The 26,137-nt window shown below is 43.9% G+C and overlaps 1 protein-coding gene across 8 annotated transcripts in view; it reads right to left on the reverse strand.

Annotated features, from left to right (window-relative positions):
* Sox102f (transcription factor Sox102F) overlaps positions 1-26,137 on the reverse strand; it is a 395,175-nt gene that overhangs the window by 21,403 nt on the left and 347,635 nt on the right. For all 8 annotated transcript variants that reach the window (XM_076443795.1, XM_076443809.1, XM_076443800.1 and 5 more), the window contains one exon: positions 21,680-21,899. In XM_076443795.1, the coding sequence (XP_076299910.1) occupies positions 21,680-21,899 (220 nt within the window). The remainder of the gene's footprint in view (positions 1-21,679; positions 21,900-26,137) is intronic.

The following is a 26,137-nucleotide window of genomic DNA, read 5'->3' on the forward strand; positions in this document are numbered from 1 at the left end:
GTTCGTATTCGACGCGATCGAGAGGTGCGCCAGGAGATCGATTATCTCGCGCTGGAATCGAGGGCTGTGCTTCTGGAGTCAAAAGTTTCGCAAATTTGACAGGCTGACTCTGCTGTGCTCCTTTTATTTGGTAATTATTTTAGATTAGGCCTGGCGAATTTAAAACTGACATTTTGAAATGTACTGAGAAGATTGATTTATTTCTGTATTTAAAAATAAATTGGGATTGTACAAATTGAGAGCAACGAAGCCACGCCCACTCGGGAACTCTAAATCGAGAATAAGGTAGCCACGCCCACTCAATACACTCTGTGTGGAGACCTGCTCTCCTTTTATTTTGTTAATTATTTTAGATTAGGCCCGGCGAATTTAATTCTGATGTACTGAGAAGATTGATTTAATTCTGTATTTAAAAATAAATTGAGATTGTACAAATACAGAGCAACGAAGCTACGCTCACTCGGGGAACTCTAAATCGAGAATAAGGTAGCCACGCCTATTCGAGACACTGTGTGGAGATGAACGAAGCCACGCCCACTCGAGGGATTCCATACAACAAAATCAAGGTCTAACTCGATGAAAATGGTGCTTGTTGTTCACGCTCGACTGAAATCGAGCTTTTCGACCACTGTATCAGTTAATGCATGGCCTCTAAAAATTTCAGAGAACCGCGGATCCCTACAATCGACGCTCGGCCACAGTCGTGAGCGGTCGCGAACAGTGCGAGCCGCTTTTTGCCGGGCAAACTTATGCCGGGGAATCGTGCGTGACCGATCGAGGTATCCATTACTTAGCCCGTTGCGGTATTACCGACGAGAGGAGCGTTTTCTTTGGACGGCCGCGGCGTAAAAAGTCCTCGGAGAGAACGAGATGCGTCGGGATCTCCGTCCCGTGCCCGGTGTGTAATGCCGGGTTTTCGATCCGTGTACCCGATGTTCCCTTCCCGCGGGTCCTGGGAAATTATGCGTGCGTGAGAGCCTAACCGTGGTCCGAGCGGAATGCGACACCGCTCGCGAGGAACGTCTGTTGTTCATCAGCGGGCGATCGCGAGTGATCATTTTAATTGATCCAGCACGGCGAGCTCAATATTTTTATCAACGTGCCTCAAGCATCGTTGAATATGAGATCATGCACTTGAGAATATGTTCTCTATTTGCAACAATTGCAACTTTCTTTGAGGAATTTCTGTTTGAAATATTTTTGGAGGTTTCGTGAATGAATATGTACAGAGTGTGTGTGTGTATACGTACAGAGAGTGGTGCAATGATAAATGTTGTAATATGTTTGTTATGTACGTTCGATTCGAAGAAATTCATAAGAAAAGCGTCTTCTTTTATCTCGACCCATTTATCTTTTTCCTAGCAATGCACTTTTATGCATCTACAGAACTTTGCACACTCGTCAGGAATGATTAATCTCTTTATGTTAACTTGTTCATTGATTAATGCTTCTCTTTACACTACTTTAATGTCTTCCTTTATGATTTAATATATTTACTTGTATACTAATGTCTTTCTTTACGCATTAATATATTTACTTGTATATTAATGTCTTTCTTCGTGCTTTAATATATTTACTTGTACATTAATGTCTTTCTTCATGCTTTAATACATTTACTTGTACGTTAATGTCTTCCTTCATGCTTTAATATATTTACTTGTACATTAATGTCTTTTTTCATGCTTTAATATATTTACTTGTACACTAATGTCTTTCTTAATGCTTTAATATATTTACTTGTACATTAATGTCTTTCTTTACGCTTTAATATATTTACTTACACATTAATGTATTTCTTTATGCTTCAAAATATTCAAGTCACAAATATATCGAATACTCGCATTAGGTTCATTGTAGCGGAGACAAAGGAGTAGACGCATTTTTTGAAGGATCGCGCGAGGGTGTGAACAATAGCGATCGTTCTCGCTACGAAACGAGTGGGAAGGCAACGTGGTCGGTAGTATCGTAAGCCGATATGAGCCGCGTTCCGACGCGGTGCATCCGTACAGAAATATGCAATATTTATTTCGGCGCACGCGCCTGCATATTCGTGTGTCCCGTGCATACGCGCCGGGGCGAAACGTGAGAACCGAAATAAAGATTCGGACGACACGCGGGAACCGGGGTAAACCAGAAATACGCGTGAATTGAAACTCGCATCCTGGCAGTGGCTCCGCGCTCCGCTCCGCTCTGCTCTGCTCTCTGCTCCGCTCTCCGTTCTCTGCTCTCGTTTTGGAATAGCGCTCGTTAATTGCCCCTCGAGCCGCTCGGATTACACTTCAATTATCCAAACAGAGCGATCAACCGCGAGCCGTTCGCCTACAATACGGATTCTCCTCCGCCGGGGAAATTCGCGAAACCTTCCGAGGAACATTCCATTGTCCCGCGAACCTCTGCGGTTGCATCCTTTTGGACGTTTTGCTGGCGAAGTTAATGCATTGTGCTTAGAGGTCGATTCATTATACCAGAGATTTTAGAATGCTGTGCTAATAGATTGTACTGTGGAAAGTGCAGAACCTCGTAAAGTGTATAATTAAATTCTTGTTGAAACACACCCTCGAATGAAAATTATGAGGATTATTTAATTCAAGCGATTGTAATTCAATATAGTAGATTATGCTTCAAAGAATGGAATTCTCGATGACGATCCTTTTATTCATTATACAAGTGATTAGATCGCGATAATGAGAATCATTGCATTTTAATGCATGTGCAATATTGTGGAAGTACAAAATAATTTGCGACCATGCAAGAATACAAAAATCTACAATTTTGATATATGAACACAAATTAAAAGCGAGTACCCAGGCAACGTCATTCAAGTATTGGAGTTCTGGATTAAAAAATGATATTCCTGATAGAGGGGGATGGTTTTCTTTTTATCAATGCGTCGTTGATGAAACCCAAAATGTTGCTTTGAATCTGCTGATAAAATCGTCCAACTTGTTGCGCGAACTACCAGAAATCTGAAATTATGAAAGCTCTCGCGTATGAATCTACCAACAAGTACCGCTATTCCGAATCATTTCGTCTGGTCGCACGAAATCTCGGAAACAACGACGACGAAGAAGAAGAAGACGAAGGAGAAAGAGAAAAAGGACGAGATCTCGCACGGTTATTCGCTTGTCATTAACAATAAACACTCGGCTATCGGGACAAGGATCGGCAGCGTGGGCGTGGATGGCAGCGGCGTTGAAACGATTACCGAAACTGCTGTTCGGTGGCAGCGTTTACAGGGCCGAGTCGACGAAAAATTTGCGCGCGAGAGGGTGAGAAAGACGAGTTTGGACGCGGGCCGAGGAAAAATCTGACCGGGCTCCCCGCGATACGGGTTCGGCTAAAATATTGAACGAGGAACGTAAAGGAAAGGGAAGAAAAGAAAAGGGAGCCGCGCGCGGCGATGGCACACAGGAATGTAGCAGCTGCGGGGCTCATTCACATCCGCGCACAGTGGAATTCTTACTACCGCACTCGCGGTTTCTCTCGGGGTCGCCGTCCAAGTTACAAGTATAACCGCACTGAATGCCCGCCCAGTACCTACTTCCATTTCATTCTGGAACGTTTTGCAAACGACGTGCTTCTCTCGAGCCGAGCCGCACGCGCGCGCCTGCGAGCGAATCGTGCTGGCGAATTATCAGAACCCGTCAACGATTTTTCTGCCAATTCCGAGCACCGATTACCTCGTTCATCCGCCGATCCTCTTGGATCCTTTGCTGAATTTTTTTCATTGTATTCAAATTTTTATAACGGGATCATTATTTTGTTAACGCATTTGTTCAGGCAACAGCGTTTATAATTGCAGCATTCTATCATCGAGTTAGCTGAATCGGAACCCCAAACAATTTTCACAGTACATCCGAGTACTTTTCATAGTATATTCGAGTATACTATAATGTATTTTAGTATAATATAGTGTATTCGAGTATATTATAATGTATTTTAGTATGTTCAGAAGAAATCACTAGGAGGCTCCGAATCCATTTGCACCCCTAGTACAATTACTGAAGGTGAAACAATGTATTAAAGTGAAATTCATTATTTACAGAGGAGAGTCATTTCGTTTTCTCTTGAGATTTTTCAGGCCACTTAAAAAACCCATGCTCGTAGAAATTCTTTTTGAAGAGTTATACATTTTTACGACTTCATTTGAAATAAAGCAAATCGAAAGAAATGGTAATTCGATGGTACACCCTCTCCTTAAATGGTAATCAACTTTTTCTTTCGTGCACTGCATTTTTACCCATGTGGTAATAAAAAAAAACTGATTTTGCATATTTGATATGATGATGAAGGCACTGCAAGGCAGGAAATGACGTCCGAAATGTCAGCTGTTGGTATACACCACGATTTTGCGATTTAAAATCAGGTTAAGTAATAACAAATGTAAGAAATGCTATCTCTACACGAAGCGTCGAGTATTCCAAGCAGAATTGCAATAGTTTTGTAGGTCCATCGAGAAGAAAACGGTTGAAAGAAAGTCTCGAACGTCTCAGGTTAAGAACCCGAGGAGCTTCAGGTGAGGGGCAGCATCTCCTCGCAGAGCACTCGGTACTCGTGGGAATACCGTGCGAGGATATATCCGGGATTATTTCATACATTACAAGGCAATAACGTATCGCGGCTGGATGCAAGGTTAACGTGGCTACGATTAAAGTAATCGGCCGTGGAATCGATAAGGCGTGGCTTATTTAGGAAGTGATAATTGCGATATTTATGAGCGGCTGTTGCATGGAACATGGGTCGTTAACGTTGCCCGTTAAATATCACTTAGTTGCAAAACCAGCTCTCCGGTTATCTCGCCGAGATAAGGCAAAACGTTTCCTGCTCCATGGGGTTATTGATTGAAAGGGAGAATGAAATTTATATCGTATGGTATGTGGATATGTATGCCTAACCATCGAATTATTAATAGCGACCGTTCTGTCAGATTACCGGCCCGATATAGATTGCGAAGTGTACTCTCAAAATTCTGGCCGTAACGTAACAGGAATTGGCCTCTGGCCTACAGAATTGGCCTCTGACTATTCAGATCTACCAACAACAATCGCCCGATCAACGAATCAAAGTGTAAACGTCTTTCACAATTTTTCATTTTTTATAGCAACAGTATTGACAAACCAGGGGCGACATCAAGATTTGCAAGTAGCAATTTAATTTGTCATTTTTAATAGCAGCAGTATTAACAAATCAGGGACGACATCAAAATTTGCAAGTAGCAATTTCTTGATGTGCAAATATAAAACTGAGACTGTTCTCAAAACACAAATATAAAATATGAGATGTGGATCGTCCTGTAAAATGTTCGTTCCTAACGCGATCTTATTCTTTCAGGGCAAACAGTGATCTTTAGTCGGACACTGTACCAAATCACTCTCGACAGGAAGTACATCTTCAGCAGCAGCGGCAGCAATGACTCACAAAAGATCCTCCGGAGGCATCTGCAGGGTTTAAATAAGGGGCGTAGCAGATCGTACATCGCGTTCTGTTACACGAACAATGATTACCCTAACGCTCGTTCAACCGCTATAACGAACACCTTAGTGGTAGCATCTCGAACTGATGCTCGGGAGAAAGAGAGAAAGAGAGAGAGAGAGGCAACGTTACATCAGCCACGGACGAATATCCCTTTGGTGAAGCGTTATCTAGCCGTGCTCGGTCATAATGCAATCAGAATATTCCTCGCGGTGAGGAGAAGAAGGAGATTAGAGGGCACCACTCACGGCATGCTATTTACTTTGAACTATTCTCGGCACCGCGGCCGAAACACACATTATCCGTCGTCGACGCCACGGCGACGGTGTACTCGCGGCTCCCAGAACCATCATCCAAGGAAACCGACTGATATCCTCGATAAACGATGCCCCGCAGCCAAAATATCCTCACCGAGATCCGGTCAGATCGAGGAACAAGTACCCAGACTGCCGAGTGCCCGACGGAAACCGCTTAATTAGACCTCGTTCACAGTCAGAATTCAACGAGTTTATACAGAAGAGAACGTAGAACATACTAGCTCTCTTTAAAACACATTTATGCTATTAAAATGTAATAACATTGTTATTTTAGTCCTCCTTCGATGAATCAGACTGCACAGAATCCGATTTCTCTGTGATCACAGTAAATCCTTGAACTGAGAAAAGGAACGTCCCCTCCACAGCGGGGCACAAAGAAATTGTAGAACCACAGCATTTAAGAAACAGCACGGACCCGAGGATTTTTCTTAGACCAAGGCTTTACTGTTTTAGGACTAAATACAAGAGGACATTCATGCTATTAAAATGTAATTACATTTTTATTATAAAAATGTTCATGTTGTGATTTTATGTGGAGGATGTTGGGAGCGATGTAGCATTATATTTTGAAACATCAATAGACTGTAATCAATATCTATAACAAATATATTTTCTTCTTCGTGTTACGATTTTTAACATCGAGTAGAGTATAACACAATCAAAAATTGTTTAAGCAGACTACATGTATAACTTGTTGGTTCACAATTGAAATTGCTGTTGCTCTTCAAGGACCCATTAAATAGTCTCGAACCACGATTCATAAAAAAATTATGAAATAACCATGTTCAAAAAAATTTGATATCTAGTATGACAAATATATTTTCTTCTTCTTCTTCTTACGTTCTTTAACATCGAGTAGGGTATAACACAATCAAAAACTGTTTAAGCAGACTACATGTATGACTTGTTGGTTGACAATTGAAATTGCTGTTGCTATTCAAGGACCCATTAGAAAGTCTCGAACCACGATTCATGAAAAAATTATGAAATAACCATGATCCAAAAAAAATTGGATGTCTTAAATACAGGACATATTCGAAAGAAGAATTTTTAAGAAAAATTTTCGAGCCTGCGGAACCGCGGACTAACCGAGCTCGCTGGCGGATCAGCAAGAGAGGAGAAGGGAAAGAGGCACCGGGAGAGTAGGGGATGAAAAAGCGGGGAAGAGAGGAAAGAAAAAGCTGAATGAACGCGACCTGGGACACAATGGGCCACTGTTGTTCCCGGGACTCTCGGTGCTGAGACAATGCCGGCTCCCGGATTCAGTTAACAATCCGTGTCGCGAACATGGGGACGCCGTTAGATAAGACCGTCGAGACTCGCTCGAACCTCTTCGAACCTTTTCTTTTCAATCGGATGGAAAACGTTCGTTCGCCCGGGAGAGATGGCATAACAGAATGCCACGGTAATGGCGCAGGATGGAAACATTGTGCCTCGGGTTTTCGACGAACTCTCTGCGTCCCATTCTTCCCTGACGAGAGAATGGCGACGCGATCGCGAGAGATCATTCCTCCGTCTCTCTCCAACAAGGGGGAGAGGTGGGGAGAGAGCGCGAAAACCGTGGAAAATTTTATAATTGGCGACGAAGATGTTCGAGCACGTCTGCCATCTCTTTCTAGCTATCCGATGCAGATCTGTCGAGATTGTCAGAGGGAACTTAAATAGTTTGTTTATCGACGGGACGAACAACCGGAGCGGAACAGACGAAATATAATTTCGAGGGAAAATTATGGAATCTCTCTCTTCCTCTCTTTCTTTCGCGGAACGTCGGAATCCCGGCCGGGAGAAGCGGTTATCGTGCGTGAATAATACTCCGTAATTGGAAGCACGTGTAATTTCGCTTACAGCCCGTGTTATTATTTCTGACGCGTGTTCGGATGCTAACGATCCGAGGAGTGCTCCGAGGAACGCGTAATCGACGGAATTAACGGGTTCGCGGCTTGAATCCAGTCCGTGGGACACCATCGACGCCCTGGTTCGATGACAATCGACACTTCGGTAATCGTGTAATCAAATCAGTTCGTAAATATCTTTCTCGAACGGTTTTCGGAATTGTTTCTTTACGAGAGCGACAGGAGTGCATATCGTGTTTCCAGAAGAACGAAAGAGAAACTTCGCTTACCGGGGTTGGTGAGGGATGGGAAGCTTGAGCGACAGGATGCGCGAATGCGTTGATTAATGCATCGGTGATTTGTGGGCTATGTATGGATTTAGAAATCAATTTTTGATGGGGTGTTGGCGGGTGAACTGAATTTGTTTAGGTTGTTCCAATAAATTTTGATGGGATTTCAGGGTGCAGAGGGGGCTGGAGGGGGATGTATATGTAGACCGCGGATTGTATGCATTTATGGCAAAAATGAGTGCGCGCCATTTGAAATTGTTCAAGTAAAAGCGAACTGGATATGTGGCTCCTCTTGCAATTGAAGCCAATGTTTGTTTTGCTAAAATAAAATATTAACAGAAATGTCTGAAATCCATATCCCGAACGTGACGTTTACAACACTGCAAACAGAGTAGAAATGTGCCAGGTTTTCCAGAAAAAAAATGAACACGGGGACTGTCCTTTTGTGAGTGACTCGAGAAATTCGGAGAAGCGCGTCTGGAAGGAAGAAAAGTCTGGTCCGAAAGTCCGTTAACGAGACTACAAAAAATTACTATCGGATGATCCGCGCAGAGGGTTGCGTACAATAGTGAACGGTCGCCTTTGAGTTGAGGCCTGGCTGCACATAGGAATGCAATTAAAATACCGACGATGGCGAGAACCGCGGTATAGTGGGCGGGGAGGAGGGTGGCAAGACTATGGCTCTCGTGTCCCGTTGGAACAATGGGCCACAATGTTAATGAGGAAAATAATTATATGAGAGTTCATTTTCTTCCTCGAGAAAATCGGATGCGGAGAGAGGAGAAGGCTGAAGGAGGCGCTAGCACCCGGGCAAGGAAGAGTACCAAGTAGAAAGGGGGTGTTCCGTAATGCGAGCGCCAAGTGGTCCAGACGTCGTCGTGCATGCACTACTGGCGACGCCTCCAACCCTTAACACAAGCGAAAACCCTGTTCCTCTACAAGGTAAGACGTCCGTCCGACATAAGTGTTTTCTAATTAACGCTGCTGTGCACGCGTGATACCTTGCGCCCCTGCGAACCACGATTAGGAGCACTCCAACACCGTCAAAGAGAAAGCCTCACTCTGAAGCTGGTTTTCTTCGTGATACAATAAATCATTATAAAATTACTTCGATCAAAATTCGACGCATAGAAGTCGGTTGCTTCTATTCGATGTGAACAATGTAATTGTAACTAGTAGACTGCGGATCTTTATGCATTTATGAAGAAATTGGTCGAGTGGAATATACAACAGTAAAGGACTAGAAAAAGTTAAGTACATCATAATGTTGTTTTTAATGTAACGAAGTCATTAAGGGATGAAATCAATTTTTATTTTATTCCTGCTTCCCACAATCAATGCAGAACATTTTTATTTTGCATAAAGATCCGCAGTCTAGTAATTATTACAATGTAATTGTAACTAGTAGACTGCGGATCTTTATGCATTTATGAAGAAATTGGTCGAGTGGAATATACAACAGTAAAGGACTAGAAAAAGTTAAGTACATCATAATGTTGTTTTTAATGTAACGAAGTCATTAAGGGATGAAATCAATTTTTATTTTATTCCTGCTTCCCACAATCAATGCAGAACATTTTTATTTTGCATAAAGATCCGCAGTCTAGTAATTATTACAATGTAATTGTAACTACTAGACTGCGGATCTTTATGCATTTATGAAGAAATTGGTCGAGTGAAATATACAACAGTGAAGGACTAGAAAAAGTTAAGTACATCATAATGTTGTTTTTAATGTAACGAAGTCATTAAGGGATGAAACCAATTTTTTATTTTATTCCTGCTTCCCACAATCAATGCAGAACATTTTTATTTTGCATGAAGATCCGCAGTCTAGTAACTAGTATTATTGTCTACACTTTCATAGAACTGTGTTTACGTAGAATAATTCTCAGAATATCCATATTTTTTTACATGTTTCCAACCAATACAAAATTAAATTCACATAGTAGAAAATACGAGACTTCCCCGTGTAAGTAGAAAAGGACACCGTTGATCAGACACGTCGTCCGACCGAATCAATTACTTCTCTTCCGACTTAAGATAATCGTAATAAACTTATAATAATTAGTATATTATCAATATTCTATCTAGTCTATTGATGAACAATATTCTATGTCAAAAATGAATAAATTCTTGCATTACAATAAACAATGTATCGATAGCCTGAACGTTCCATAAAGATTCAATGCGCCGAGGGACCCGTCGCCCGAAGGAATCCACGCTCGGGATTTCGTTTCTCCGTAGCTTACTATGGTACGTGACGCCAGTAGCTCGGGATCGCATTAATGAAATAAAACTACGTGACTGGACGCCGTGTGCAGCGTCGGCATTTCCGTGATTCGAAACGGTAAGAATTTCTGTCTCGCACACACCGATGATACAAGATAGAAAGATAGAAGAAGCGTCGGGAACGTTGTGTCCGTGGTATATTCGACCGGAGAGAATGAACGAGCGGCGGCCGCAGAAGTAATTCGATCCGGTTTTTGAATGGGAAATGATGACGGGGCCATTCGAGCGTTTATCGTAACTGGCAGATTTCGGTACACGGCAATATATCGGTTTCAATATCGCGGCCGATATTGGATTTTGGTAATGTCCGGGATTGACTCGGTACATTTTACAGCCGATACGCCTACGCAATACGGATCAATACAACCACCGTTTTACATGCGGTAACTCCATTCCATGCGGGACAAACTGTTATACCGTGTGGATATCCCGGACGCCCGATTAAAACGTCCCGGATCACTAGCGTTTCCGATCGCTACCACCGTACACACAAGTATTTGCTCAAAGACGCGCTGTTTGCTCGGCGAACCACTCGTTAGCCAGCCGGAAACAATAACGATTAGATCTTTTCGCTAATATTGGTTCCCGTGGGGTTTGGTTCTTTTATCTTGATGATTAGTCTGCGGATCTTTATGCAATTATGACTTTTAAAAATTTTCAAAAAATGCTGGAGTACAAAATTCGACGGAATTTAGTACGATTTTAATTTATTTCTGATCTGAAAAGACTACTATCACAGAAAATAAGATCCAATTTGATTCGATTTTCTTAAAATTGCATAAACATCCGCAGTCTATTGATGATTATGTCCTGGAAAGGGTGAAAGTGTTTATGTGGATTTTATTCGGTTGTCATTTATTAATAAAATGCGAAGTTATTAGAGACGAGAATCCTCTAACAAACTAGAATCAATCTGTTTCCAAAAATTCCAGTCTAAATTAACCACCAAGTCGACCTTCGCAATCCACAACATACAATCGAAAACAGCTGCACAAACAACAGAATCTCTCTGATGCGTGAACATTGGCAAAGACACAGCAGAAGCATGGTTACATTAGTGGATCCCCAGGTTGGTCCGAATCGAATGAAACCTTGCAAACAGAGTCTGCGCAAGCCACGACAGGCTATCAAAAACGCGTAGGAGAATCGTCGGGAACGTGGATAACGAAACGTAGACCATAGCGTCGACGAGAGACAGAAACAGACAGAGAAAAAGCGGGTCCGTGGGGAGGATAGAGAGACAGTGTCGGGCCTCGGAAAAGAGAGAGAGAGAGTGAGAGAGAGAGAAAGCGAGTGGGAGAGAGAACGAGAAAGAGAGGGACGCAATTTGAGCGAGTGGCATCAGTCGGCGGGTTTAATGAGGTTAGCTGCAATTACATGCATTAGTACGACATGACGAGGGCAGCGGACCCGACCTCGGTCCTCTGGAAGAGATATTGGATGTATGAGCCTGGCAAAAGGGGTGGCCAGAGGGTGGAACGCCGGGAGGAGAGGAGAACAGAAGAGAGGGAGAGAGCAAAGCACAGGAGAGGGTCACCACGAGAGAACGAGATACAGCCGGGCAAAGAAGATACAAAGGGGTGAGGTTGCGAAAGAGGGGGATGAACCACGAAGAGAAAAGAGATGGGAGTTCAACTACGAAGAGGAGAGAAAGATAGGGGGTTGAAAACGGAAAGAAGACAGGGGGAAAGAGCAAGAAGGGGGTTGAACCACGATGAGAAGAGAAAAGAAAACGGGGAGAAGAGCAAGAAGGGGGTTGAACGACGAAGAGAAGAGAAAATATATATAAAACGGGGGAAAGAGCAAGAAGGGGGTTGAACAACGAAGAGAAAAAAATAGGAGGTTGAACAACGAAGAAAAGACAGAAATAGGGGGTTGAAGGACGAAGAGAAAAGAAAACGGGGGGAAGAGCAAGAAGGGGGTTGAACAACGAAATAAAACAAATAGGAGGTTGAACAACGAAGAAAAGACAGAAATAGGGTGTTGAACGACGAAGAGAAAAGAAAACGGGGGGAAGAGGAAGAAGGGGGGTTGACCGACGAAGAGAAGAAAAAGAGGGGGTGGAACGACGAAGAGAAGACAGAGAGGAGGGGAGATACAAGAGGGGAGAGCTACACGGGGGCAGAAGATTGGAGAAAAAGGAAGGAAGACGAGACGACGAAAGAAACGGGGTGAGCTTGGGGGTAAAATGCGTTAACGCGTGTCGGCGTTAACGCCGCCGTTCTGCTCGGCTCTGCTCTCCTCTGTCGCTGTGCTGTCGCAGACACTCTGGAGCGGTGCGGAGCGGTGCGGAGCGGAGCCGAGCGTAGCGTAGAGGTTTGCTCGTCTCGTGCACCGCAGTCGCGGCAGGTAACGCGCAAAGTCACGCATCGTTGGCCCGCGATCAAACGACAAACACCGTCGGCCTGCCGCTCCACTGCGATAATTCTTTGATCGCTCGAAAAGATACACCGACGAGCCGACGACCCTCTCTCTCGCTCCTGTCCTCTCTCTTCCCCGACAGCACTGCTGTGCTCCCTGTCCGGGGTTGAAATCGGTGAGTCGGATAAGCGACGCGCGCGCGCGCACGTGTAAGTTGGATGCTTCGCGTGTAAAAAGGAAAAAGAAGAACGCACACCGAGGGAGGAGATATACGGTTAGACGAATGAAAAAAGAGAGGGAGAGAGAGAGAGAGAGATGGGACGATGTACACCGAGCGTTCATTTAGCTCCGTTTAGCGGCGACAGCCGGCTACGAAATCGCGCGGAACACGCTCCAGTGGATGCCAGAGAGCGGCGCGCGATCCACGAACGCCACTTTAGGCGAAAAGGACTGCTTGTTACGCGGATGTTTCTGATCCGAGGAATTTGCGGACGCGAAGGGTGCGATTCCCGTGAGTTGTCAGGTAGGGGGTTGTTGGGGGTGAGTGGGGACGCGCGTGATTGGTGGACAGTCTGCTTCTGCTGGCTGAAGATTAGGTGGTGGAGCCTCATTTTTAAAAGAAAATACCCAAGCTAATACATTAGTCCAGGCACAGATTCTTAAATTATTTTTAAATAGATCTGATCCCTGCTTTTATCGAGTTAGGCTCTTCTTATGGAGGCTAACAATGAGTTGGTGTAGCTTGGTCCTTGAAAGGAGAGGCTTTAGACGCGTTGATGATCGTTAGCCGATGTTTCATGTACTTGACAATGAGGTGGCTATGTCGAATATTCATTGATCACTACAACGACTGCGACCAAAAAATATCAATTTTCCCATCATCCACAAAACCTTAGTATCAACGGTCGCCGAGGCAATTCCTCAATATCTTAAAATGTGTATAAAAAAGACTTGCTCAATCACAATCTAGCCACCGTTTCAACAAGCACAAGCAACAAATACCGATTTTTCCATCATCCACAAAACCTCGCTATTAATTTCAATTTTAATCCGAATCCGCCAAAGGGGTAGCATTCTGAAAGTTACACGCTCCATTCGGCGAGGTAATGCGAAATAAACCACCCCGTTATTACAGAGGTACACCACACACATACATACACACAGATAGAGAGAGAGAGAGAGCCTCATGCTGCATCGTTCGATGATGAAACAACACAGGTGCCCCATCCATCCCCCATGCGAAATAAAACACAGAAAACCAACCGGACAAAACGAGTGACGTGGATGACGGATCGCCATGATCCTCGGCGAACAAAACCCACCCTCTCTCCACAGTTTTGCTCGCTATTAGCGTGACAGAGAACGAGAGAGAAACACAGAGCCGGCCAACGATTTTTGTATGGTTCCAGGTTTCCCGAGGTATTGTCGGTCGATACGGATTTTCACTGGGCATTCTCCAGAGAGATAGCGCGGACGCGCGGACACGTTTGATACAATATATAAGCGGTCGGGATTGGAGAGGGCCCGGGGGGTCACAAAGTAGCATTCTATTGACAGAGAGCTCGACGCTCTCCGGTCCGCCGGTGATTATACTTGGTGATCATATCGCTCGTATATTGACAAACAGCGATACAAACACGAACACATAGGTACACGCACCGAGAGAAAGAGAAAAGGGACACACGGAGAAAGAGAAGGGTGGGAACCATCCCCGTTCCCGGACTGTCCCGTGTGTTTTACCTCTCCCATCCCTCTCTTTCTCTCTCCTCTACCATGCCTCCTCCTTTCTCTGTTTCGTATCTCTCTCGATTTGCTATCTCTCTCATTTTTCTAGCTCTCTCAATTTACTATCTCTCTCTGCTCGCTACCTCCCGTTCTCCCTCAACGTTTCGTGTCCTCCTTTCTCTCTTGGCTTCAGCCAGCTAGCCGTCCTTGTCCGATCATCCCCCACAGGTCTATGCACCGCTCTCTGCGACCACCCTCGACAGTTCTGCGGGGAGGGGTGGTGGTCGGGGGTGTGGTGCAGGTTCCCGTGGACGCTTCTCGTGCACCGGTGCACACAGACCGCCCACCGGCGACCCACAATACGCCGCTAATTCCCATAAAGCGCCGGCCGATACGCAAATGGACAAACGTATGGACATACGCACAAGCGCCCCCGGCCACCCTCGCCGCTCGCTCGCCGGCCAAACACCGCACACGCCATACACACCCTCAACCCTCCTCTCTCTCTCACTCACTCTCTTTCTCTCTGTACCCGACCGCTTCCTAACCCGGCATTCGCAGGTTGCATATCGCGGCCAGACCTCTCGTCCCGCCTTTGTGGATCACCATACCGTGTAATAACGAGACGGTCGCGCGGAAATGCGACCTGGTGCTCGTCGAGTCCGACTCGAACGGTACATCATGCTTAAGACGCGACAATGCCGACTGTTTTCAGTTTGGAGGTTGCGAAGACTGGTCTTCGATTAATCAGTTGTTTGATTAAGGTAAGATGAGATTCTCCGAGTGCAATTTGACAAATTCTGGCAAATTTTGTAACGAATTCAATTCAGCAAGAAGGTGAAATTTCGTTTGTGAAAAAATAAATTGAATGCTTAGAATATTATTTTTCCCACCACTCTTGAAAAAGATTGGAGTTTGATTTTCGAGCAGGCACGCGTGTTATTCGATCAGTCGCGATGAGTTCATTCATTATTTAGCGGTCCTATTTATTGCGAGTACGAATATACGTACGCAATCGACGAATTTACAATATCGATTTGTTCAGAAATGAAGCGTTCTATAAAAAGATGACTTTTGCGAGTTGTAACATCTGTTCAGAAACACTCTGTGTAAAATATCTACAAAATAGAGCCTGATGAGTATAATACATTTTTTAAATGCATTAAAAACTTGTTTACATGGATGAATTCAGTGTTCAGAAACACGAATTAAATTGAGATCTATCTTCATCCCCTAAATTCTCGTGATTATTGGGCAGGCGATTTTAGTCTTGATACCCAATTTAATCTCACAAATTCTCAACGCACTATTCTGGTCAATTCCATTCTTCTCAACTCGAAGAACTCTCTATGAGAAGATAAAACCAGTTACAGACACTCGCTTCGATTTCGAAAGATTAATAATTCCGCCTCGACGATTTTGTATCGAACTCGATTTGCTCCGAGTATAGATTTAATGTACTTGCTACTGACATTTGACAATGATTGACTTATTCGATCGATATCCTAAGAATCACTTGTCCCGCAATAGCTCCCGAACAGCACAGAACCTGATGCTTTTAATTACGGATCAACGGGAACTGTATTATTCACAACCTTATTCCATCATTCACGAATTCGGAAAAACTGCTCTAAGCTTCAGGATGTTAATATTATCGAGATATTTTACAGATCTTGTATTTGCTATTCACGCAATATGAATTCGTAAAAATGGCTACGCAATCCTCGAACATCGTTTCGCCACAAGGACATTCGTAGAAGGAAAATTTTGTTGCAGCCGCATCGTTTACCGGAATCCTCCGTCACAGGAATATGCAACATCATCCAATTGTAATTAACGCAATCGCAATTAGTTCGACGGTGGCATAAAACCCGGCAACAGCAGACCGCTTTGAATTCCCCAAAGCATCCGGCTTCAATCAGCGGCACACATACAAAGAGAGAGAGAGAGAGAGAGAGAGAGAGAGCGAACGCATGGAAGATAGGCTCACAGCGAGCGGAAATTTCATGCTCGTTGCAGCACTCTCTCACTCGCTCGTCGAGAGTCATCAAATATCTGTATACGACGAAGGTCGAACATGCCTGACCAGGTAAGAAGGAAGGCCGCGGCGCCGGTGAATGGGGGTCGATGAATGAAGGTGGTTCGCATGCTGAAGGGTCCTTTTCCGGTGCCCTGTCAAGGACGTTTCAGACCCGGAATCGCTTTAGTCCCCGATCCCCGAGGCAATGGCTCGTCCCGCGGAAGAATTTTTCCGGAAGAAAAATCTCGACTCGAAGAAGGAAACACTCGTCGCGGAGAAGGAACCCCGAAAAAGATGACTTCCGGCGAGAACGTTTTAGTCCGCTCGTCACATTTTCCACGAAGTCTCTCGCGTATGAAAATAGTATAACCACTTCGAATCATTCGCATGGTACAAGTTTCGATTCTCTAAATTTAATCCTTTTCATTGAACATTTATCACAATCATGAGTAGATAGAATACTTAACCACCAAGGCATTTAAAGCATTTAAAAGTCTCATCGTTTCATGTTCAACTCATAGGATTTTCAAGAAAAGAAATTAATGAAATAATTTATGAAGAAATTATGGGCGAAATATAAAATAGTATTAGATTCTGAAAATTTGTGAGAATATCGTAATGTTGTTTTTAAGGGATGATATCAATTCTTATTTTATTCCTGCTTTCCACAATCAATGTAGAACATTTTTATTTTGCACAAAAATCCGTAGTCTAATTATAATTTTGCATGACGATCCGCCGTCTACTGATTACTTTATAAAATAACATTTTTGAGCATGCTTTTGGTACAGCAAGGTTATTAAAAATCCAGTTAATAGGAAAAATTGTATTACATTTTCCTGAAATATCAGGTGGTGCTTAAAAGCTGAGGAATCGAATAAATGGAAAAGTGTCTGTAACAGAGTACCGCATCTACAATTTCCACCAGTCCTCCCCGAAAACCGTCCAACCGATCCCGAGAAAATCGCGCACCGTAACCCACAATTCTCCATCATCCAGCGGCCGATACCCGGCACTTACACTTCTGTAAGACACCGGAATCTGCGATACCGGTCTCCATTACCGGATACGATCTCCCGAAGGCGGAGAGCCGCGGCATATCGAACGGGTCTCGCGTGTCCTCGGCCCGTAGCTCGCAGTTCGTAAATAAAAGAGGAGCAATCTAAGGGAGTGCTTGGGTCGGGCCAGTGCACCGCGTCTGCACGGCCGAGCCACTGGGCGTGACAATATGCTCCTGCACAGGTGCAGCCGAAGGTATAGGTTCGCCGAGGCGCCTCGGGGAAGAGGAAGAACCATAGAGAAAGAAAGACGGGAACATAGGAAAAGAAGAGAAAGAAAGAGATTGAGAGAGAGAGAGAGAGAGACTGGTCCTCTCTCGCCGCCCACGCGATCGGCCTTGCTGCGAAAGAGGCCGGAGGGGGTGAGAGAGCGGAACGAACTGAAGGTAAGAAGGAGGAGAGAGAGAGGAGAGAGAAAAGGAGCGTGCCAAGCGCGCGAGCGAAGAACAGGAGTTAGGTGTAGCCCCCGGAACGGGTGTGTGCGCGCTCGAGTACGTGGCCGCACACCTGTGCCAATGCAGCATGGCACGGAGTCGCATAACAGGTGGAAAGGTAAAAGAGAGAGAAGTAGACATGGGGTAGAGATGGCGAGAGAAAGAGAGAGGGGAACGGAGGAGAGGGAGACCCCCACTCGACCCCGAGTTTGCCAGCTCGAACATTACTATACGCCCTCCGGGACCAGAGAGGAGGAGAACGCTGAGACTACCGCCTTCCTCCTACGTTCTCTCTCCCGACCTCTCTTCTCTTCGATTTCTCTCTCCCTCTACCCCTCTCTCTGGCTCTCTAGCTAACTTCTCTGTCTCATTCTAGGTTCTTCGAGAAAACCTCCCTCTATTTCTCTGGCAATGTATATCTCTCTCTCTCTAATTCTCTGTCTTCCCGTGTCTCTGTCTAAATTTCTTCGTCTCTGTGTCTGATCCTATTTTCCTGTCTCTGTCTATTTCCTTGTCGTTCTCTCTGGGTTTCTTTCCTCGACGTCGCACATCCGTTTGAACGTCGCCTCTCGAGGCGTGCCCCGCCGCGCAAACGCCGACAAACACGTTTTCACTCGGTGCCGATGAAATGGCCGACGAGAAAACGTTCTCCACCCTTGAAAGGGCCGACACCGCGCGGCACAGGCGTTTCCACGCCGGAAGATTTCTCAAGACGATTCCCCCGGCTCGCGAGAAGCCTTCTTGATCATCCTGAATGGCTTCTGATGCGCTCTACGCTGCGTCGGGACCCGGAGGGGATCCGCGACCCAACGAAACTCAACGAACCGCGACGCGGGGCGAACGCTTCCGCGGGATCCGGAAGAGTGAGCGGAGAATTGTTTTCTTACGGAGATTTTTTGGGCAATATTGCTTCGATGAAATTATTTGATCCGGATATCAGTGCAATCAATTTGTTGATTATATACGCTGTTTCGATTAAGGTCCTCACTTTTCCAAAGACGATTAAATAGTTTAGAAAAATGTAAAATAATGATTTCTAACACGATGATAATGAGAATTTTCTGAGAAAGAGACTGAATCATGCATGCAGCTGGCTGTAGACTATTGGTTGGCATATCAATATCGGAATGCAACATTACAATCTTCTTCGGGCTATTGATGTTGAAAGAAATTGTCACGTTATGTCATAAGAGATGACTTTGTAGTTTCCAGTATTAATTGCCAGATTGCCGATAATTGCGAGTACATCATTGCTTTGACTTGTTTACGATCTATTTATAATAGTTATTCTCTCCACTCCTTAACGATGGAACATTCCAATTTTGTTGGCCTGAACATTTCTCAGAAAGGGTGACAGAGTCTGGTAAGTAAGGGTGTCGATCTAATAAAGTTAAACTTTATCTAAAAAAATTCAGAACAATTATCGATCTTTCCAGAAAAATTGTTAATCAATCGTAGAAACGGCTACGGAAAATCTACTTGACCCCATGAGGGTTGAAGGGGAGTATCAAAGAGAATTGGCAACTTTTCCAAGAAGTTGAAATCACAGCTAGAACCGATCAACTGGCGTTCTATATGAGTCACTTCCACAATTTTGCAATATTTCCACGAGGAAATAAAAACATACAAACAGATACCCAAGTACCCGGTAACCTCTATGAGAGTTCAAGGAAAGCGTTGCGAAGTGTTCTATCTACGCAGTGTTCTCCATCAAAAATGATTAGCAGAAACATAGAAATAAATATCCAGGTGGACGGTAACTATAAAGATTGAAGAGAAACGTGACAGAGTATATAACCGCGAGGTTCTCCAGGAAGTGAAGTCTCCACTTCACGGATCAGGACTCGTCGCGGCGCATTCCCGGGACAATAGGACGTCCGTTGGAATCGACATCCCCTCGACGATGGTATCGGCGGGTATCGCGATGACTGGATGGTTCGCGCGACCTCGAAAACCGCGGGTCATCGCGTGGAAGGGAAACAACTGGCGGCGGAGCCGAGGAATCGCCGGAGAGAAACCTGTCTACCCGCAAAAATGGGCGCGTGCAGATAATGCCTCGGCGTATTACCGTTATTATGCCGGTCATTTACGTGCTGCGGAGACGATGTTCCCTTTCCTGCGTGATATCCCGCTAAATTCGCCCCGCGGCGCGGCCGACTCTTCTAAGCAAACACGTTCGCCCGCAGTCTCTCCTCAGCGATCTATGAACGACATGGAACATCGATGCTCGAGGACCTGTGGAACGATCGGTAGCCACCCTGCGTCGACTTTCGCAATAATGTCTGATGGCTTTTCAATTATTACCGCCGCGGGACTACACACATCATCCCGAACCTTCATCATGCGAGGATCGACAGTTTTGAGATTGCTGCCGTGGTCCTTTCAGTTTCTGTTCAACCTTCATCCGTGATGTTGTAGACGTTAGTTCATGATTATTGTTAATTGTAGAGAGAGGCTTGTGACTCTGAAGTTAGGCTAACTTGTATGAAGCGGATAGAAAAATTAGATTTTGAGTCCGTATCCCTTTCAATTTCTGTTTACCCTTCATGTATGTGGTCTTATAGAGGTTAGCATGATGTGCCAACAATTTAGATTTGTTGATCCTGTTCATGGCTATTGTTAATTGTTAAGAGACAGCATCGCTAACTTGTATGTTCACACAAAACATGCTTTTCCTTCTTTCGATAACAATCCTGATAACATTTCTTCAACTAATGGCTCTTCAGTTTTGTATTCTGTCCACTCGTTTTGTTGCAAATGCATAAACAGTCTAATAATCATACTAATCCCGACGTTGCATATTCTTCCGTGTATTTTAAAAGTAATCATTGTTAGGTAATTACGCGGCCTCCTAAGGCAGAAAACGTTCTAATTACAATATGCCGTGAACGCGAATGTCGAACGAAAGAGGATTCCACAGAGGAATGTAGAACGAATCGCGTGGCGATTCGAACATGTACTCTGCGTTACACGCTCGCCAGTCGAGAGAGGCGCATGCCTTCGAGGAAACGTGCCCGTTCCTACGTAAATAAGGTGCGTGCAAATTATTGCCTGGGATATAATCATTTCCTGCCATCCCGCGGAACGCGTTTTCAATCGTCTCTATTCAGCCGAGGATTTCGTTTGTGCGGATTTGACGCGTGAGTCCTCGCCGCCGACACGAGACTTCAATTCTGAAACCCGTTCGAAATTGCGACCACAAAAAACTTTCTACCTCGTGGATCTAAAATCTCAAATGAATTTATTTTCATCTAATTTATTTAATACGTTCATTCCGAAACCTATTCCGATACAATATCTTAATTTCAATGTTGCATGTGGAGACTGGCAATTTATTTAAATTGTAATAATAATTAATTCTTGTTCTTGAAAAAGGAATGTGGCGACACGTGTTAACCTTTAAAAATTTCGACTTTCATTCTCAGCAAATCGAAACAGAAAGTTTTCAGTTTCACACGAATACCCATTAAATCATCCATTAAATTAAGTGAAATCTGCATCTACCGACTCGATCATTTGCAAGTGTGATGATCACGCTAATCGATCGAACGCCTCGAGCTGCTCTGAATAATTACTATTAAAAAGTCTGTGATAATAATGTTACACTGCCAAATCCTTGGGCATTTGCACGCATTTATAGATCCAATACATTAATCAAATCTACACAGGGAAGTAGGGTTGATGGCCAGAGAATTAGGTGCTCGCGGGAGGCTAAAATAAATGTCAGACTATAACGAGCGTCTTGGATCGTGGATCACCTCGAGGGATAGGATACAAATTGTATTGAATCAAGATAGAATTCGCAAATTTAGAAGATGTCGTCCGATCAATAAATCCCGAGCACTTCGCGATTATATTCGAAGAAACGTTGATCCTACCTTCGACTGATCTTGCTGTTGCAGCAATTGTTCCCTGAGCAGCTGCAGCTGCAGTATCATCTCGGACAGCCTTCGTTCCTTCTCGGCGAAGCTTTCCGCGCACAGGACCCTGTGCAGAGCTGATGCACCATCCTGTTGCACTTGCGTCTCGGTGTTCTGCATCCTTCCAGATGCTGGTGGTGAAGGCGCCACGCTGTTTGGCACGCTGGCGACGCCTCCGCTGCAACATACATCATCAAACATGGTCAATTACGTTCCGATGGGCGTAAAGACGGATTAGCAAGCAAATAGATACACGAGGCTGTGTCAAGCCGTCGTGTCTTGTCACATTGTAAGGAATTTATTGCATAGGATAATTAAATGCCCAAACATCTCTGCGACATTCTCGAAGTGTGCATTCGTGACAATTACACTGCTCACATATACATTTATGTCCTTAATGATTTTATTAAGGCCAAAATAATGAAACAGTATTTTTAGATGTCAATAGACAAGTCGATACATTTTTATAGAAAATGTGAAATCTCCAAAAATTCTCTAGCTGCGAAAAAATTATTACCTTCATATTATAAATATCCCTGACCAGAACAACTTTTGTTAATAAAGTTTCTCAATATCTCCAAAAACAACAGAGATATTCAAATGCTAATGAACCTAAATGCACAATACAAGAATCTTGTTAAGAAGTGCATTGCAATCAGTTGCAATTCGGAGGATCTTCGAGGGCTTGGGAACAGTATAGCGATTTTATATGAAGTATTGCATAATTGCAAGTGAAACGGGGCTGTCTAATTACACCGGAAAGCTTAAAAGAATTAGATGAACAATGCAAGAAGCGCACAAATCTGTGGAATGACCTAATAGGTAGAGATCACGCTGGCGATGCAATTCGCAGGAGCTCAAACCGCTGCGGAGCGTTATAGTGATGCGGTCCGCATCGCGCACGGGGCTGCTGGGAGCCAGGTGAATAATAGATAGGGTCGCGGCCGTGCAATCACGGCAGGCCCGAGTGTTTGCTCCCGTGATGGGGTGCTCTCGCTCTTTCCCACCCCTGACCATCGTATTCTCTGGTTCTTTCTCCCTCGTTCTCGCGCATGTTTCCCGCTCTGTGGTGGATTTTCTCTCGCTCTCACGCTGGAGAGCTGGTGCCCTCCCGGTAACCGCCCGGAGCTCTCGTTCCTCTTTTATGCCGAGGAAAATGGACCACGAATAAGTGATACGGACGCATTGTGTGCCGTGACCAAGCCGCCACGATGGGCTCCGCAGAGACGATGGGCTCGTGAAGGACGCGATTCAGGACGAAACCGCCTACGGTGCACGAGGAATACTCACGGTGCTCGGAATCTGGGGCAATGGCGTAATTAGGGGGATGCTGGGCGACCATAACGCGGAATCGGGCCTCGAAAACTGTTATAAGATCGATTCTCGGTTAAAGGACCATCGGAAGCCTCTGTTCAGATTAATTGCTGTGGAAAACAGATCTTTCTATGATATTGAACGATGTAAATTACACTTTATGTAAATTAATCTGTGATCATTGGACTGCGGATCTTTATGCAAACTAAAAATTGTCTGCATCGATCGCAAGAAGCATAAACTAAATTGAATGTTATTTCTTCCCTTAATGATTTCGATAAAGGGGAAATCATGTATATCGACTTCTTCGATTTTTTAAATTCTCCGTCAATTTCGAATTTCATCTACTCAATTTTGCTATAACTGCATAAAGATCCGCAGTCCAGCGATCATCCAACAATATACAAATTTGCTATTACCTTTTTGTCAAGAAAAATATAAGGAAGCTTTGAGAAGAAATCCATGTTTGCCATGAGTGTATAAAGTTCGCAATCCAGCTATTACTGATGAAGTGTATAAATACGTTTCATAATTTTCTGATGGAATCTTTGATACAGATAAAATAAACGGACAGCTGAGAGTTTTACGTCAGCATGTTATTTGGCATGTAAAAACATGCCTGCAAAAAGATCCGCAGTCTAGTGATTTTCAGTAAACACAGTTGGTCGCATGTAACGAAGGCTAACGAGTACCTAATGTAAGCAAAATTAACCAGAAAGTAATCGAATTATACAGTGTAATCAATTTAAAAAAAAAATCGTTATTAATCCAGTTAGATGTTCTAAGAAAATCTTAGATATTCGCATAGTGAACGTGTTGACAGCCGCGACACTGCTCATTATACTGTCATTTTTAATTCATGTAATCGAAGTAACTTTAGAAAAAAATTTTCACGATCTGCATAATAATTTTTTAGAATTTATCTGCCTCCATATTTAAAGGATGTTCTTACGTACATACTGTACCTATACTACATTATACACATGTTGCTATACTACATTAATTTTGTTGGAATATCTAATTAAAGGTGCAAGTATCGAACAGTTATATTGACTGGTCCGTGATGCAATCAGGTAATGAATTTATTCTATAATTTCATATGGAAACAGCGTCGAAATTCGAACGGATTGAATGGATAAAGTAGGTCATTTGAACAATCATCTTATTTTGACTAACCATTAACTATAAAAACGATTTCTGCATCTATCTATTTTCTTATCACAGTGAAATTTCCTCATTTTCTGCTGATCGAGGTCAATTTCAGCAGCATCAAAGTTTCATTTCTGACAAATGGGACGCTCTCGACGCAAGTAAAAATTACAAGCCTTTTTATAGAACACACAATCAATAAAAACATGGATTTAGCAACTTACTAGATACACAGATAAATGCTTTTCTAAACCGAAAGAAAAGGATTTCGTTCGGCGAGGTCACAAAAAATAGTGGAACTGTACGATCTAAGAAACAGCGCGGACCCGAGGGTTTTTCTTAGATCGAACTGTTCTCCAATGATCATTTGAACCATAATTCTGCGAGGACCAAAGCTCGGAAGTGGTAAATGATGCATGCGAGACGTAATAAGGTGGGAGTCGAACATGCTAGAAATGAATTCCGCATTGTGCCCCGGGGGGATTTAATTAGACGTTACCAGTGTGCACGTTTCTTGCGGCTCCACACGGTCCGCGTCCCCGGGAACAAAAATCGTGCACCATGAAACCGTTACTTATCGAGGAACGTCTTTTATCCTTGCACACGCTCATGAAAGGCCCTTGCTGTGGTTGCGTTGGCTTTCTTTCAGGCGATAATAACGCGCGCCGGTGGGCGTCTACAAGATTCTATTCGCGCCTGTTGACCCCGGGTATCAGGCAACAAAAGGCTCATTCTGTTACTATTATCATCTACGCGCCGAACCACGTTCGATCGTTTTAGCTTTCTGCACGGCCGAAAATAAACTGTCACCGTGTTCCGCCCTTTATCGCTCCAATTTTACAACTAACCCCGTTCGCGGACGTTCCGCGGTTAAAAATAAGGCCACGCAACGCTCCTCCACCGACTATTCACCCCGAGAGCCATTTCTAACGACGAATATTCATTTTTACGACATGTATATCACAGAATCCAGAAACATGAATATTAACAAAAATGAATAGCATTTTTATTAAATTTTTACTGCGAAGAATCTTCTAGCGAAAATCGATATTAATCATCTCCGCTCGGTTAACACTTGATCCAGTAATTGTCTGTCTAGATTTAAAAATTAATTCCCGTGCAGATCTCTTGGCGCGCACCAAATCCACCGATGGAGCTTAATCTTTCAGTTTCAGCTTCGTTAAATAGATTACCCCGACTCTTTGGAATTTTGATAGCCGCCACTGTCGAACTATAATTGAGTCATTTTTGTGTCGTCCTCTTATCTCCGGTCGCTCGCGACCGTAAATTATTCCGACTCACCCCTAATTGCTGCATTACATAATTTATTCCGCGGGAACAAAAAAAGATGTATATATATATATATATATATATAACATAATTATATACAATTACACAGCTGGAATTTCGCCATCCGTACGTTCCCGGCGATAAAAACGACACCTGATGCTCTCTGTCCGACGTTCCCCCGGTAATTGTGTTGCTTTCAAAATTATCTTGCTCATTACAGTATCGTCAAATAACGAATCAATTACGTATATCCCCTCCACCGAGGCGGGAAGATTAACCGGAGGGGGATCTACTGTAAATATTTACAGAAGAACTAACAAGCCGTTTCTCGCGGAGGCTTAATCGCGATTTTTACTGATTCTTTGACCGGCGCGCACAATGTTTTTATCGCACAAACAGAGTTAACAGAATTAACAGAGTTTCGCTTCAGTTTCGCGTACACATATCGGCCGAGAGCGGTCATTATGAAATTGATACTTTTATCTGCGGTATGTGTACACGATGTTACTCTCCCGTGCACGCGTGCCGCGCATGCTGAAGGCAGATGTGCGTGAGTATCGAAAGTGGAGCGTGTAATAATAATGTACGCGTTTTTAAAGGCTGCTTTTAATTCCGCGAGGCAAGCCTCTATTTGCGGACGTTCCACGGCGCGAAGAATAGCGC

This window comes from Lasioglossum baleicum, chromosome 2 (assembly GCF_051020765.1).
Source record: "Lasioglossum baleicum chromosome 2, iyLasBale1, whole genome shotgun sequence".
NCBI classification, from domain to species: Eukaryota; Metazoa; Arthropoda; class Insecta; order Hymenoptera; family Halictidae; genus Lasioglossum; species Lasioglossum baleicum.